The sequence below is a fragment of the Harpia harpyja genome, chromosome 2 (genome assembly GCF_026419915.1).
Source record: "Harpia harpyja isolate bHarHar1 chromosome 2, bHarHar1 primary haplotype, whole genome shotgun sequence".
Taxonomy (NCBI): Eukaryota; Metazoa; Chordata; class Aves; order Accipitriformes; family Accipitridae; genus Harpia; species Harpia harpyja.
In genome coordinates, this window is record NC_068941.1 from 2,851,945 (window position 1) to 2,866,780 (window position 14,836).

General features: G+C 54.3%; 2 protein-coding genes across 4 annotated transcripts in view; one reads left to right on the forward strand and one right to left on the reverse strand.

Moving 5' to 3' along the window:
- Positions 1-1,065: 1,065 nt before the first annotated feature.
- Positions 1,066-3,396, reverse strand: SOWAHB (sosondowah ankyrin repeat domain family member B). The gene is made up of 2 exons (XM_052812783.1): positions 2,841-3,396; positions 1,066-2,657 (listed from the first exon to the last, which is right to left on the reverse strand). Exons 1-2 carry the CDS (start codon positions 3,362-3,364, stop codon positions 1,088-1,090), a joined length of 2,094 nt encoding a protein of 697 aa, XP_052668743.1. The 5' UTR covers positions 3,365-3,396; the 3' UTR covers positions 1,066-1,087.
- Positions 3,397-8,650: 5,254 nt separating this feature from the next.
- Positions 8,651-14,836, forward strand: part of SEPTIN11 (septin 11) — a 59,717-nt gene continuing 53,531 nt past the window's right edge. For all 3 annotated transcript variants that reach the window (XM_052812740.1, XM_052812722.1, XM_052812731.1), the window contains exon 1: positions 8,651-8,795. In XM_052812740.1, the coding sequence (XP_052668700.1) occupies positions 8,769-8,795 (27 nt within the window). In that variant the 5' untranslated portion in view covers positions 8,651-8,768. The remainder of the gene's footprint in view (positions 8,796-14,836) is intronic.

Sequence of the window (14,836 nt, forward strand, 5' to 3'; positions counted from 1 at the left end):
TGAGATTTCTAAAGCCAGCTTGTTGTTTGTAAGCTCTCAGGAAAGACTGCACTGGACATCTCTTCCCTGCACCTGGACCCCCAACGCCACCCACTCCCATCACATAAACACCTATGAGGCAATTTAGGGCTGGGGTCTCCGGGGAAATGCAGCTCTGGTTATGAAACTGCCTTCCCCTTACAAGCCTGGGAGCCGTACCACAGCACAACTCCTTTTCTGCCCAACACAGATTCCTGCAGCAACATTTTCCATCCCCAGGCGTGGGAACAGGGCTCTAGCCACAACGTGGGTACCACTTCCTAGTCCTGCGGTGTGAGGAAAGGGACTGGAGATGCAGGAAGGAAGGGGCAGTATCGGTGCTGCCGACCAGCCCGGGGCAGTTGTGGGGAGGAGCAGGGCTGCGGTGCTGCCCTGCATTCCTTTCTGCATGGGCTGGTGGGCAAGGCGGGCTGAGAAATGGGGTAGGTGTGTTACACCCTCCTCTACTCAGGGCTCTCCAGCTGCTACCCTGCGCCACTGCCAGTCGTTCTCTGAGGACGCTTGCTGGAAGGCTGGACCTTGATCAGCTGCATTTTCAAACGCAGGACTCGTCCTTAATCTGCTGGGATTAAAAAGGGACGCAGTCTTAGCTACTCCCCAGAATTTAGGCGGTGTAAACAAGTGTTTTGCAAACCCCAGGACCAACAACAATCTGTCACTGTAAGCAAAAGCAAGCACTCCGCCCTGCTTGGGGCCAGGTTGTGAGCTTCGCACCGGAGTTTGAGATCCCAAACCCATGGTCCCACTAACACTGGTGATTGTGGCTGCACCCAGCAGCTGGTACCTGCCCTGTGGATTGCATAAGACTTGCCTACCAAGGGGTCTGCCTGCTTCCAGCAGAGTTGTTGCATCCTCTCACTGGCAGAAAAGCGAGAAATGAGAGGGAGGGCAGACAGGCTCAGACAACAGTTCATTGGATTAATTTAACAGTACATTCTTCAATAGCTTCAATCTGTTTCACAGCTTTTTTCTGCCTGCCTGGCTTCCTCTTGTGGGATGGCCACCAAAGTCCCATCTCGACTGGCAGGGGATGCCAGGGAGCTGTCTCTCAGTCACTCTCACTGCCTGTTCGGTGGGAGTCTGCCCCACGGCCGTGCTGCGGCCTGAGGCAGGCAGGCAGTGCTGTCCTGCCAGCGGACAGCGAGACCTTGCTGGCAGAGGACACGCTGCGGGCCAGGGGCTGCGTGGGGAACATAATGGTGCCTCGGGGTGCCTCCAGGAGCTGCCAGATCTCCCCCGAGGTGGAGCTGCCCAGGTACTCCCAGGGCCGGCGCCCGCTGCTGTCCCGCACCTGTACCTGGCACCCCAGCTGCAGCACCAGCACCTTGATGACAAGCTGGTGGCCGTGTATGGCAGCCAAGTGCAGCGGAGTGTACCCGCAGCCGGAGCGGGCATCCACGTCCAGGGCCAGCCCAGCCTGCCGTGCCGCTGCCGCCAGCTCCTGCAGGCCTGGCCCGTCACCGTGCTTGGCCAGCCAGTGAAGGACCGTGAAGCCTGACATGAAGTCCCGCTTCAGGGCCAGCTCCGGCTCTTCCAGGAAGAGCCCCCGCACCCGAGCCCAGCACCCCGCTGACATAGCCACTAGCCAGGCGTGCTCCCGCTGCCCCAGTGGCACCAACAGCCCCCGGCTTGGGACATTCCTGAGGGAGTTCTTGGAGGGCATGGTGCGGGGCTGCTGCCCACAGTCATCCGGCAGCGATGGGGGGATGCCCTGCACCTCCAGCAAAGCAAGCTGGCACCTGATGCTCCTGAAGACAGGCAGCCGTGCTGGGGGGCTGCTGTCTGGGGCTTGGGGCCCGGCGGGGCCCTGCGCCGGCAGCAAGGACTGGGATGGGGGTGGCCCGGCAGGGGGTGGCTGCGGGGAGCGGGACGGGGCTGGCTGGGTGGGGGACTGCGGTGGGGATTGGGAGGGGGGCGGCCGCACCCCACGACCTGACGGCAGCGGCAGGGTTTGGTATGGGTACAGCAGCAGGGCTTGAGATCGGGTTGGTCCGTTGGGGGTCAGCACCTTGGATCTCCTCGGCGGGGGTGGGGATGACCGGGTGGGGAGCTGCTGCAGGGACCTGGACTGTGATGGAGGCAGCCTGGTGGCCGGTAGCACGTCTGGGCCCGATAAAAGCGGTGGGGATGGGGAGGGCCCGGCGGGGAGCACCTGCAGGGACCGCGACAGGGGCAGCACCCCTGGGGCGGACAGCAACGGCGGGCACCGGCACGGGGGTGGCTCGGCGAGGGGTGGCCCCCGGGACCGGGATAGGGGCAGCTCGGTGGGAGACAGCGCCCTGGGGCCCCAGGACAGTAGCGGGGACTGGGACGGTCCGGCGGGGGGCCGCCCCCCTGGGCCTGCTGAGCGTGGTGGGGCCTTCAGCGGAGGCATCCCGGCGGGGGGCGGTGGCGGAGACCGGGGCTGCGGCAGCCTGTCAGGGGGCAGCGCCCCGGGGCCCGACGGCAGTGGCGGGGACGGGGGGGGGGGCGGCCCTCTAGGGCGTTGCGGCGGCAGGGACCCGAACGGGGCTGACCCGGTGCGAGGCAGCACCCCGGGCAGCGGTGGGGACCGGGACCGGCACGGTCTGGCGGAGGGCGGCTGCAGGCTCCGGTATGGGGGCGGCCCGGCGGGGGGCAGCGCCCCAGGACCCGACGGCAGCGCCGGGGGCCGGGAGCGCGGCGGCCCGTCGGGGCGAAGCGCCCAGGGGCCCGAGGAGAGCGGCCGGGTCCGGTACGGGGGCGGCTGCGCGGGGGGCGGCGGGGAGCGGGAGCGGGAGCGGGAGCGGGGCGGCCCGGCGGGGGGCGGCGCCCCGGGGCCCGGCGGGGGGGCGGCGGCGGAGGCGGCGGCGCGGCGCGCCCGGCGGCACTCGCAGCAGGGTCCGCCGCGGCCCCGGGCGGCGCAGCCCCCCGCGACGGCGGCCCTCGGGGGCTGTCCCCCGGCGGGCCGCGTCTTCTCCGCCGCCTTCCCCGGGGGGCCGCGCCGCCGGCCGGGGTCGCGGCGGGGCGGCGGCGGCGGCGGCTCTTTCTCTTCTTCCTCCTCCTTGTCCCGCTCCTGCCGTTCCTCCGGCGGCGGCGGCGGCGGCAGCTCCTCGTCGAGGAGGTCGCGGTACTTGCGGCGGAGGACGATGTCCTTGGAGGCGCCGGGAGCGGCGGCGGGGTGGACGGTGGCCAGGGAATTGACGAGGCTCTTGAAATATTCGCGGCGCTCCCGCCGCTGCTGCTCCGTCAGCGCCGGGTCGCGGAGGAAGGGCTGGAAGTGGCGGAGCAGCGCCGTGTTGGGGGCTCGGCCCCCGGCCCCCCAGAGGAAATCCAGCACGGCCTCCTGGCTCAGCTCCCGCGCCATGCTCCGGGCCAGCCGGCTCTCGGTACTCCGCCTCGGTGCTCGGCGCTGCACCCAGCTGCGCGGCGCTGCCGCGGCGGGGAAACCCGCCTCCTGCCGCGCCGGGCCTCTCCGCGGCCGCCGCCTCCTCCTTCTCCTCCTTCGCAGCCGGGCCGCCACCCCCCCGGTTGCCTTTGCCCGGGGTGGCGGCCCGTGGGGCGGGGGTGACAGGCCTGAGAAACAGCGGCGGTGAAGGAGGGAAGCGGGGTAGAGGGGCTGGAGGAGCCTTGCTAGTGCTCTGAGAAGAGCGAGGGTAATTTGCTGGCGTGCGGTGAGCAGAAAGAGCACTTCATCAGTCATCATGTCAGTGAACGGACCGGAGATGATGGGCACAAGTTAAAATGCAAGAAGTTACCTTTGCGTGGGAGGAAAAACTCTTTTGCAGTGAGGGTGATCAAGTACTGGAGTGGGTTGCCTGGAGAGGTTGTGGTCTCCGTCCTCAGGGACTTTCAAAGCTCCACGGGACGCAGTCCTGCTCTGTGTGACCCCACCTGAGCAGGGGCTGGACCAGACCATCTCCAGAAGTGCCTTCCAACCTGAACCGCCCTGTGATTCTGTGACTTAGGAAAACTAGCAATAAAGATACACGAATGTGATGTGGTTCAGCGTAGCTGTTATTACAAGTGTGTGGGATTGTACCCACGTACAACAACTACACACAAGTACCAAGAGTGCCCAAAGTCAAATTATATCTCATATCATCTCTGTATTTGCTGTATGCCTGAGGCAGGTTGGACACACGTTGTGCTGGACTGGGGTTCTAATGTTGTTCTGTATTGCTAATGCTATTATCACGAGGGTGTACATTACAGCTGAGTGGGATGGATAAGATCAGGGCTCCAGTGGACAATGTGTCCTGTATACACCAAGCAAATGGCAGCCCCTGCCCCAAGGAGTTTGGGGAGTGAATATGGGTGGAAAGTGTGGGGGAGAGGGTGTGCTGGTTTTTTCTGTCCTACAGTCAGGGAACAGAGGCGTGGAGGGACTGAGCTCGATATAGGCTCCTGGCTTTAAAGAGGTCTGGGTCGGGTCCTAAGTCACGCTCCGGAAATCATCTCTACTGCAGGCTCCCGGGTATCCATAAATATTTTTAGCTGCCTGTAATCTAGGCAGCTGGAATACCCTCCAGCCCGCTGCAAGTCCAGAAGCGTACGCAACCTTCACAAACCCCAGGCAGAGATTGCAATAGATGGTGTGTACAGGCTTGTGATTTCTGTTTCGGTAACACAAAACCTTGGGATAACTTCTAAGATTTATCCCCTGCAAACACATTCAAGAGTGGATGCGTGCGGCAGTGTTGCTCTCGAGTAAGCAAGCTACACAGGTCTGTGCTTTTGGATTGCTGACTCTGAAGCATTAGTTTCTGCCTCAGTACGTTATCACGCCGGTTTGCAGGATAAATTGCCCTGTGCAGCCGCAGGACTGCTAAACTGTAACCTCTGGAGTGGTGGGAGCAGCCCTGAAAGAAAGTTTCAAGTTTCTAAGTTAGAAGTTACAGTTTATGCAATGTATCAGAAAAGTCTTCCAGTGTGCCAAGGTTTGGCTTGCTTGGGTGGTACAGCAAGAGAAACTGCGCTAGGTGCTCTGCCACATCTTGCTTTTGGTTTTCCCTGTGGTGTATATTGTAGGAGAGTGTGGTTGCAGCCCATCAGTGGTGTTCATCTGAGTTGGGTGCAGGTGCTGGGAAAAGGGTAAGTCTCATGTTAATATTTTATCATTTTGTACATGCTTTTGGTACAGTTCTTCAAGCCATAAATACCTTTCTCCCTCTTCTTCTGATGAGCCCTGAACTGCAGTCACAACTCTGTGTTTGAGAGCAGCACGCTCTCAGCGGAAGCGGTTGTGATGAAATGAATGGAGCATAATGATATAGTTGTGATCACAAATAAGAGAGGAGGGTAGATTGTGAAGATAAAAAATCCGAGTAAATAACAGCGGCAAATGACAACACTCCTATGAAAGCGTTGTTTTGGTTTAATGGACTAAGGTGTAAGCAGGAGGCTTTCTATGAGATCATATTTTTATTTAAACACTCTCGGAGGTATTATCTTCCTTACTGTAAGCTTAGCTTTGACTAAAAAAAAATAGATGTTTTTCTACTGAGAAATGTCAGCCCTCACCCTGTAAACTTTTTTCTTGAAGTTAGTGAAACACACTCAGGTAACGCTAAGTGACTGCTGAAGTACCTGCAGGACTGAGACCAGCACTGAATGCTGATGCTTTTGCATTGCTGAGGTTGGAAAAGCGTCACTGAGCTTGTTCGAGTGAAATGGGTTAAACTGATGCATCTCACTTGACAGCCACTACTGGCTGGGAGCGTGTTGCTTACTGGATAGCTCAGGTGGCGGACAATTATACGGCAGTTGGTTGTAACCCGTTTGGTTACGACTGTCTGTTGATACCCTTTGTTGGCACATACAGAAGTCTGCTGAAAGAGTAGCTCGCGTTGATTCAGAGGCAGACCAAATGCTGGCACCCGTCTCTCCCCTTACAGCCTGAGCTGCAAATCACATTTTGGGATTAAGGGAGTGTAACACTGCATGCAGGCAAGGAGAAGCGCAGCCCTACTACCTGGAGTTGCTTCATCGCCTGCTTCACGCTAAGTGGTTTAAAGAGACTCTTGTTTCCCTTTATGCTTTAACGATTTACCCTGTCTGTAAATCGGTCAGTTTTGTTGTGGGTAGGAGTCCTCAGTATTGCTAAATTTACCCCGGTCTCGCCCTCTTTGGGAGTTCTGGACACAGCAGGTCTCTTTGGGTGAAATTTGAGTAAGTTGTGAGCAGTGCTAATCACAAAATGGAGGCAGGATCAAGCATTACTTCAACATTAAAAAAAAAATAAAAAATAAGGCCACCACTTAGTCTTGTAGCTTCCTATTGTAGTGCAAGAAGATGTTGCCTTTAGGGAGCTATATACCTGTGTTTGTTTTTAAACAGCAGGTAAGTTAACCCAAGTTCTGTGTCTACTTGCGTATTTTCTCATCCCATATAATCTGAGAAATTGCCCCACAGCTGACACAAAAGGTTATTAAAGCATTGACGTGCCATATCTGCAAAATGATGCAAAACAGCTTTGGAAAAATGGTTCCCACAGGGTCTCTAGAGTGAGGGACTGGCAATTCCCTTTGCACAGGTACCGGTTTGTTAGCAGCAGTTATGAAACTTTGTGGAGCGAGGGGTCTGCTTCTTCCCACTGAACACTAGGAATGCAAGGAATTATGCTAGCTGAGATCTAGAGAGATTGCAGAACATTTCTTTGTCGTGATGGGTTTTTTTCCCCTACTCTTTCAGCATGAACAGCCATACCCAGGAAGGTCTGTACGCATGAGTGTCGCAGAGAAAACTCCACCACTTTGAGCCAAGCTTTGGGCCAAGGAAGGACAAGGTGAGTCACGTTAGAGTTTTGCAAACGCAGAAGGTCTTTGCGTTAGCTAAGCTGATGTATGAATATCACGCATGCCTGTAATTCAGACAAGGTGAAGCTGTGTCTGCCTCACCCACAGATGCAATGAGGGCAACTCTTTAGATACGATCATCGGGTTTCCACTAGAGGCTGCACTGGTCTGAGCACATTTCCCAGCACAGGCACGCTCAGCACCTCCTCACCTGGAGCTGTGCATGCAGGAGGAATTTGCTATAAGGGCAAGAACATGAGTCTAATATAGCAGCCTCCCTAGGATATTAGCAGTAACACCTAACACATTAGCGTAATAAAAGCACCGCATCAACTATGCTTGCAAAATTTTACAGGTAGAAACCCCATTAGAATTTTTTGGTTTAGCAGCTTTGCTAATGATGGCTGCACCCGTGCCCAGTTAAGGGCTGCTGCCCCAGGTGCAGATCCTCAGCCCCAGGTGAGGACCAGAGCCAGGTAGTGCTCTTTGCTTCCTCTGGTTCCTGTTCAGTCTGGGGGCTGTGGGAGCAGGCGTGGGTGACTGCTCTCAAATATCAGCTCCCAAGTCCTTCAAAACACAATAAAAAGAGCTGTGGGAAGACAATGCCTGGACTTTGTAGATCCCTACAAAGAGCCACGTGTTTCTTCATAGTGGTACAAAAATGGCTTTTAGAGTGAAAAGGTAAGAGCTTTGGGTTGAAGGATGTACAAATGGTAAGTGTGCCGCTGAGATTTATTTACTTACTACCCTGGGTCATTCAGTTCTAGAAGGTGCTCTCAGTTTTTATCCTTTTGGCTTTTTTGTTCTGATTCTGTGTATGTTCACATAAAGGACTAGCACTGATGTGTCTGTCATTCCACATGTCCTTCATGCATGCAGCAAATTGGATCTCTGTCTTCTGTAGCCTTTTGGGGTTTTATGCCTTGCAAAATGCTGCAGGAGCTGACCCAGCAGGGCTGGCCCTTCATTGCTGCCTTGGTTGAAGGCTTGCGAGCAGATGTGTTGAATTTAGTCCTAAGAGTCCCACCTTTGCAGGTAAGGAGGTATCATGCTTAACATCAGGAAGTTAAGCATTTTGCTAGTGGGAGGAGCAAGAAGCCAGCTGTGTTCCGCTTCTTCCCTAGAAATCACTGGAGGGGGGCAGCACTTGGCCACCATGGCTGTTGTTTAGTATGCCCATCTTGTCTGAAAAGAGAGCATGAGTGTGTTGGGCAGGAGGGAAGGGCTCAGAGAGACAAGAGGAATGGGGTGTCTGGTTTTGCCCTCTGTGCCATTACAGGAGGGCATTAGGGCTCCTGCTGGCAAACAGCCCCAGCTGTGGGAGCTCCTGTCTGACTCCCTGTTATAAATGCCTCTTTGCCGAATCCCTCTTCTCTTTCTTAACCAAACTGGTAGCAGGAGGACCTCACCAGTCCTTTGCTGGGCCATCTCTTTGCAAGCGCCCCAGGAGCAGATGGGTCTCTCTGCTTTCAGCTGTCCCCCCCATCGCTGTAGGGCTGCTGGAGTCGGAGACAGTGGCCCTTTCAGGTGAAGGGGAGGGGGACAAGCGGCCGGGCTGGGGGGGGGGCGGCGGGCAGGGAGCAGGCCGAGCTCCCCCTCCCCGGCCAGCCGGGCCGTGGGGCAGAGCAGCGCTGCCCCTTCCCGGAGGAGCTCGCCAAGAGAGGGTTAATTGCAATTCCCGCTGGGCATCGATCGCGCTCCCGGGGCGGCCCCCCGGGGGCTCCGGCCTCCCGTCGGGGTTCCCCGAGCGGGCGCGGGGCTGCGGCCGGCCGGGGCGGTGCCGCCCGCCCGTCCGCGCTCCCCGGCGGCCCCGGGGGAGGGCCGGGGGGGTCCCGCCTCGCCGCCCGGCCCCTTTGCATTGCGCATGGGCCCTCCCCGCCGGGTGGCCATGTTGCAGCCCTAGCAGCCAGCGCAGAAGGCGGCGGCGGCGGGCCGGGGAGCGCAGCGCACTGCACCGCACCGCACCGCACCGCGATGGCCGTGGCCGTGGGGAGACCGGCGGTGGGTGCGGCGGCGGCGGGGAGCGATGCCGGGGCCTGCGGGGCTGGAGGAACGGAGGGGTGCAATGCGACGCCCGGGGCGCGGTGCTGGGGGCCAGTCGCCCCGGTACGGCGGCGTGCGGGGCCGGGGATGCCGTGCCGGGGACCGTAGGGGCGCAGCGCCCGGGGTGTCATGCGGAGGGGCGAGGGGACGGCGGGCTCGCCGGGGCGGCGTGCCGGGGCGCCGCCGCCTGTGCCCCTTCCCGGGGCCGGGGGGGGGGGGGGGGGACCCGCGCAAAACTTTTTCGCCCCGGTTTGGGGCCGCGGCTCTTTGTTGTAGCGGGGCCGGGCCCGGCGGCGGGCGGCTCCCCCCGGAGCCCTTGGCGTTGAACCGCACGGGGCAGCGGGGAGGCGCCGGGGGTGGTCCCCGGGCTGCTTGCCGCCAGGGCTGGGGCCGCGGTTAGTGTCTCGCCGCGGCTGTTTCTGCCCCGGCGATTCCCATGGATGGGAAGAGGTGGGAGCGGGGAGGGCTGCGCTTCGTACGGGGTGGGCGGCCGGGCGGGCGGGGAAGTGCCCGCAGCCCCTGGGGGGAGGCTTTCGGCGCTCGGCTGCGGCGGGCAACGGTCATGGAAATCCCGGCGTGAAAGCCTTCCGAGGAGCACGAGGGTTTTGCGTCTTACAGCGTGACCCGTTTTTTCTGGGGATGGGTTGGCCGGGAGTTTCTTACATCCATGTTGAGAAAGACAAAAGATTTCCCCTTTACAGAGAGAAAGGAAAAAAAAAAAAAAAACACAAACCACAAAACCTAACCCACAAAAACTAACAGATGCTGTTCCCGAAAAAAAAAAAAAAAAAAAAAAAATCTCGCATCCAGCTTGTAGAAACGTGAATGAAACTCCACCGTGACCAGACTGAATGCACTTTTGTGCATCGTCGGCCAGGGGAGGGAGAGAGACTTGACCGACTTCCCGATGACTTTTTTAGTGCTTGTGAGTAAAACAGATGTTGCCCATGAGCGGAGGACTTGAATGTGTCTCCTTCTCATAATAAGAAAATGGTCTGTGTTCAAGATGTGACCAGGATGAGACAGTTTCTTTTAGCATTTATTATGCCTTTATGGATCTGCGGGGCTATATGGTTCCTCTGATGTGGCAAAGCAAATATATGAAGACGGGGTTAATGGTGTTACTGGAGGTGGGGAAGTGATGCTACTAAGCAAAATAAGAGCTAATGTTTGCTAACAGAATACCTATAAATTATACCAGCTGTTTGTAAATCTTCTTCTGAAATGATTCCTTGATTTTACGGTCTAAAGCATGCTTGGAAGTTGGTCTTTCAGTGTAAGAAGATGCACTGAGATCACCACTTCAGCGGGTTTTTAGGGCAGGCTGAAGGGTATTGCCAAGCAGAGCCGTTTTGCTTTGTGTAAAGTAGCAATGTCAAGACACACGTAGGCTCGGGAACGTGGCTTACTGCAAGACGTGATTGCTGTTTGTTCTTGTGTATCTGTTTTGCTTTATTTTTCTGTCATTCTATTAAACTGATACCACTACTCAGTGTCTCACGTTTTTGGTTAATTGAAGTCCACGAGCAATCCCAAAACAGCATTGACAGAGGGTTTTGCACCAGTTAAACTAAATTCAAATCTGTGTGCCAGTGAGTCCAGTCCCGTGGGACGGACTGCAGAATAAAGCATCTTTCAGCATGACAAGTGTGTGTGTGTGGGAGAGGAAAGGATGAGGGCACTCGGCTTCCTCGTGTAGAGCAGCTGGTGGGCAGACCGTTCATCCTCCAGTATTGGTGCTTTTTGGAGAAGAGAGTTGTTTTATCTTGGGGTGATAAGAGAAGAAAGGACAGTGGGCTGGTATTCAGTAGATGTTGGGGGCGTTTCGTCTCGTATACCTTCTTATCTAATCCTCTCTGCTACCACTTTGCATGCTGCTGTTGCGTTGCTGGGGGGCCGGTAGGGAGTTTGAAGAAATAGCTAATTATATGGTAGAGCAAGGCAACGCTGATGAATGCTTGCCTATCAAGCTTTCAACATAATAATCATATTTTATAAGGGCCCAAAGTGGTATGCGTCTTGTTGGAGGGACCATGCAGGTAGACTTAAAGCAAGGGGGAAAGAAAAGCAAAGGAATGAATCGAAAAGCGAGTCAGTTTGACTTAAAACTATGATAACATTCCTGAGTCACAACCTTTTACATCCTGGCAGGATATAACATTATGTTAATTGTAAAAGCATGCATAAAAAATAACTTCAGCAAACTGCTCTGAAGTGTCTGTGTTTAATTGTAGCTGAGCAGGGTGTGTTTTGGTAGGATGGGCGGCTTTCATTTTAAGGCCCTGATCCCACAGATGTGGAGACACATGTGTAATGCGCTGCCTGTAATTTCATTTGACTTAATAGAGACTGATCTCGGAATGTAAATGTAAAGGCATGCATAAGCAAAGTTTTGGCAGGATTGGTGCTGGGAGCTGCCATGGGACCTCTCAGCTGATGAAAGCCATGCGTATGCTTAAACATACATCAGGGTGGGAGGATGCATATGGTCATCTGGGTTCACTGTGAGATAAGCCACTTGCAGCCTGGAAACGGTTGAGATGTGCTAGATAGGGGACCCTCTTCCTCCTCCCGGGTTAATTCCCAGCATCTTGACCAGTGCTGGATGGTTTCTCAGTACTTCGGAGCATGGAAGAGGGCTCTGGCCTCCCTACCCTTCTCTTTATTTATTTATTTTTTATCCTAAATGTTTACAGAATCATAGCTTGGTCTAGTTAAAGGAGTAAAAGTAACTTTTACTCATATGTATACACTAATGTATGCTCCTCTCCAAGTCAAACAAAAATTGATGGAAAATGAAACTGGAACACAAATTTTACATGGGAACCATGGAAAACGTTATCTGAGAGATTAAAGCAGCACAGTGTATTCTTCCATCTGTTTTAAAAATACTTGATAATGAGAGACTGCCAGTTTCCATGGAGGGGAGGGAATGAAAGAGAGAGACAAGAAGGTAGAGCAGGGCTAATGGAGCTGAAGACTCTGCATGCTTTATCTTTCTCTGAGCAGCAGATCTACCAACACCCACTGGGGTCAGCAAGAGCTGTGGGGCAGCACCTCTGGAAAACCACATCCATGCGTGTTGGTGGGTGGAGCAGGGCCACCATGACCGCTGATATTAGGCGATGAGATGAGCACTGAGAACGGGGATACATCCTTGTCACTGTGAGTGTTTCTGTGCTCTTGCTAGCTGAGCATCTGACCGTCTTCACCAACGAAGATGCTACTGGGTGGGAGAAGAGCTATTGCGGGTGGCGAGCTGAAACTGAGAGAGGTTGGGGGACGAGGCGGGTTGGGGATGGACCCCAGGGCAAGGAGTGGATTGTCACGCTCCAGGCACAGGTCAGCAGTGCTCTGGCTACTTTGCAGCTTGTCGTTTTCCAAGTTAACTGCAAGACTGAGCTGTCCCTGCTGTCGGCTATTCTCCAGGGAGCATCGCGGGGCTGTGGACTCTCCTCCCAGTGAATGTGGTGATGTCGTGGGCTTGGGTGGTACTGCTGGGGCAGCTGAGATGGCCTGGGGCATGGGCTTTGGCTTCCTTGCCCGCTTTCCACTGCAAAGCGTGGCTTTTTGGGCCTGGCTCAGCTGCCAGTGCCAGAGAAGCAGACCTGGGCGGTGCATGCGGGACTGTATTTTAGTTTGTGAACTCTTCATTTCCTTTATTCACCTCGGTGCCTTGTTTGCAGTAGGAAATTCTTTCAGACAATTCTTGTTTCTCCCATTGCTGTTAACAATGGTGGGAACCTGTCTCCTCCTTGCCTTGTTTTCAGCACAGCCTCAGTCATGGGGCAGGTTATGTGTCCAGCCCACTACAAGCTTAGGGCGTCTAGCTTTTCCAGCATGAAGCGAGCTGACCTGGAGTCAGGATCTGATGGGGATACTTGGAAAATCCTTATTTTGTGTGGATGAGATCATGGGGAATCAATTTTAGTGTCTGAGTAGGGCCTCTGAAATAATGATGGGGATTGATTAAGTAAGCAGCATGAATCTGAGAAGTAAAATATTTACTCAAGAGCTAAGGCATGTTTTATATGTCCCCTTCCCACCCCTGCAGCCCCCAAGAGAGATTGCTTTACTGGCTGGCTGCCTGTTCTGGAGCAATTTGAGGGTTGTCGCTTCTGTTGTGCCCTTGGTATGCCTCTTCCTCTCGAGGTAATGCCGAGAGCACGGACATGAGGCTGCTCGGTAGCTTGTGGCTTGCTTGGCCGGAGAGGGGCCAAGGGGACAGGGTCTTCTGTTGGCTTGGCAAATGGTTCTGTCTTGTCCAGCTGCTTTGTTAGCTTGGTTTGGCCCTAGGTTTCAGTCCTATAAGCTACAGCGGCTCTTGGAGGAAAAGATACTGAAGCAGTTTCAACTAAAAACAGTTGGGTGCAACCAGGTGATTTAAAAAGAACCAAAAAAAGCCCCATGTAGTATGTCAAGCTTTTTTTAGGTACGCTATTTAGCTGCCTTCGCTTCCAGCTCTGTGAACAGCTCTCCAGCCTACTGTAATAAGTGATGCGTAATAATGGTTCAGACAAACACCGCGGTGCTGTTAGCATTCAGCATTAATACTGGTGGAGAATGCTCCAGATCAGAGAGACAAAACCGAGTTCAGGGTCTTGCTGTCTTAGCTAAGGGCAGCGGTAACAAAAATTTTACCCCAAATGTTCTTCTTTCTCCCTACAAGTGCTAGTTTGCATCCTGCTATGTGATGCATTCAGTGAGAGGGGAATAAGAGATGCGCTTTCTTGGCTACTTCGTTACATCTGGATGCCTTTCCCCCTCCTCTACGCCATGGTGCCTGGTTTAGACGTATGTGGGCCAGGACTTGCAGGCATCCCCAGAGCTGTTTTCATCCACAGGGCAGGTGTGATTGATGTGGGTGTAGGCAAGCCCACTTGGCCTTGCATGAGGTGGTGGAGAAAGAGCCATGAGGAGGAAAAGTTCCCTGTGGTTTTCCATTAGCGATACCCAGCCCTTCCACAAGCTTTTTTGCTGTGGCTGTGCTCTCTGCTCATCCAATATAAGTGATACCCACTGTTGGCATGAAATGTAGTCCAAAGGCTATTATTGCCATTTCACTAGTAGTACAATTATTTTGCTGAGGTCTGCAATTTATAAGACTTGAGCTATCTTTGGGACTCCATATTTTAAAAAAACTGGACCGTGCTGGTGTTTAGAAAAGTGGCTAAGTAGCCTTAGGATCTGAATGTGCAATTAGAGCTTTTGAAGTTGCTGAAAATATGGAGGAGCTGAATCTTTTTCTTGCAGGCTTAGCCTTTTGATTCCTTTAGTAGCATCCCAGATAAGGTGATGGCAAAGAGCAGGCTACTACTGGTTTTCATTTTTTTTTTGTTTGCTTGTTTTTTCCATCTTGGCTTATTGCTCTTTAGATGATTCTATTATCTAATTGGATTTTCTGTTACCATTTCTGCATCCCAGATTTATTTTCAGATGGGATCTAGCTGCTGGAAATATGTTATTGAAGTACTGTAATTGCGGGTTATTTCTTTACCAGATCTGGTCATGAATACTTGGCACAAGCTAATACAAAAAGGCTTGTTTTAGAAACATTTTGGGTTTGCCACAGATGTTGCCTGCTTTGCCAGCAGCTCCTGAGAACTGATTCCTGTGCACAGCAGTAGTTCTAATATGAATTGTTTCTGGAAATCTGCATGCATCTTGTGTATTTAATTCAGAAATCATATTAACCTCTTCATGTGATGGGAATGGAGGGGGAGAAATAGTGTTTCAAATCCTGAGAGGGATGTTTGTAAATGATTTGCAGGACTGTTTGGGGCCATCCGTGGATCTGAAGGTGTTGTGCAAAGTCAGGGTGTTTTGCCAGGAGGTTAACTGGGTGCAAAGTGAAGTACGATGTCCTGTGTAAGCAACAGACTCAACAGAATCTCTTTGCCAGACGTGCTGAACGCACCGAGTGTGCGGAATGCTTTGCTTAAGCACATTAACGTGGCTTGAATTAAGTTTCTGACAGTCTGGTGGTGGCAGCCTCTGGT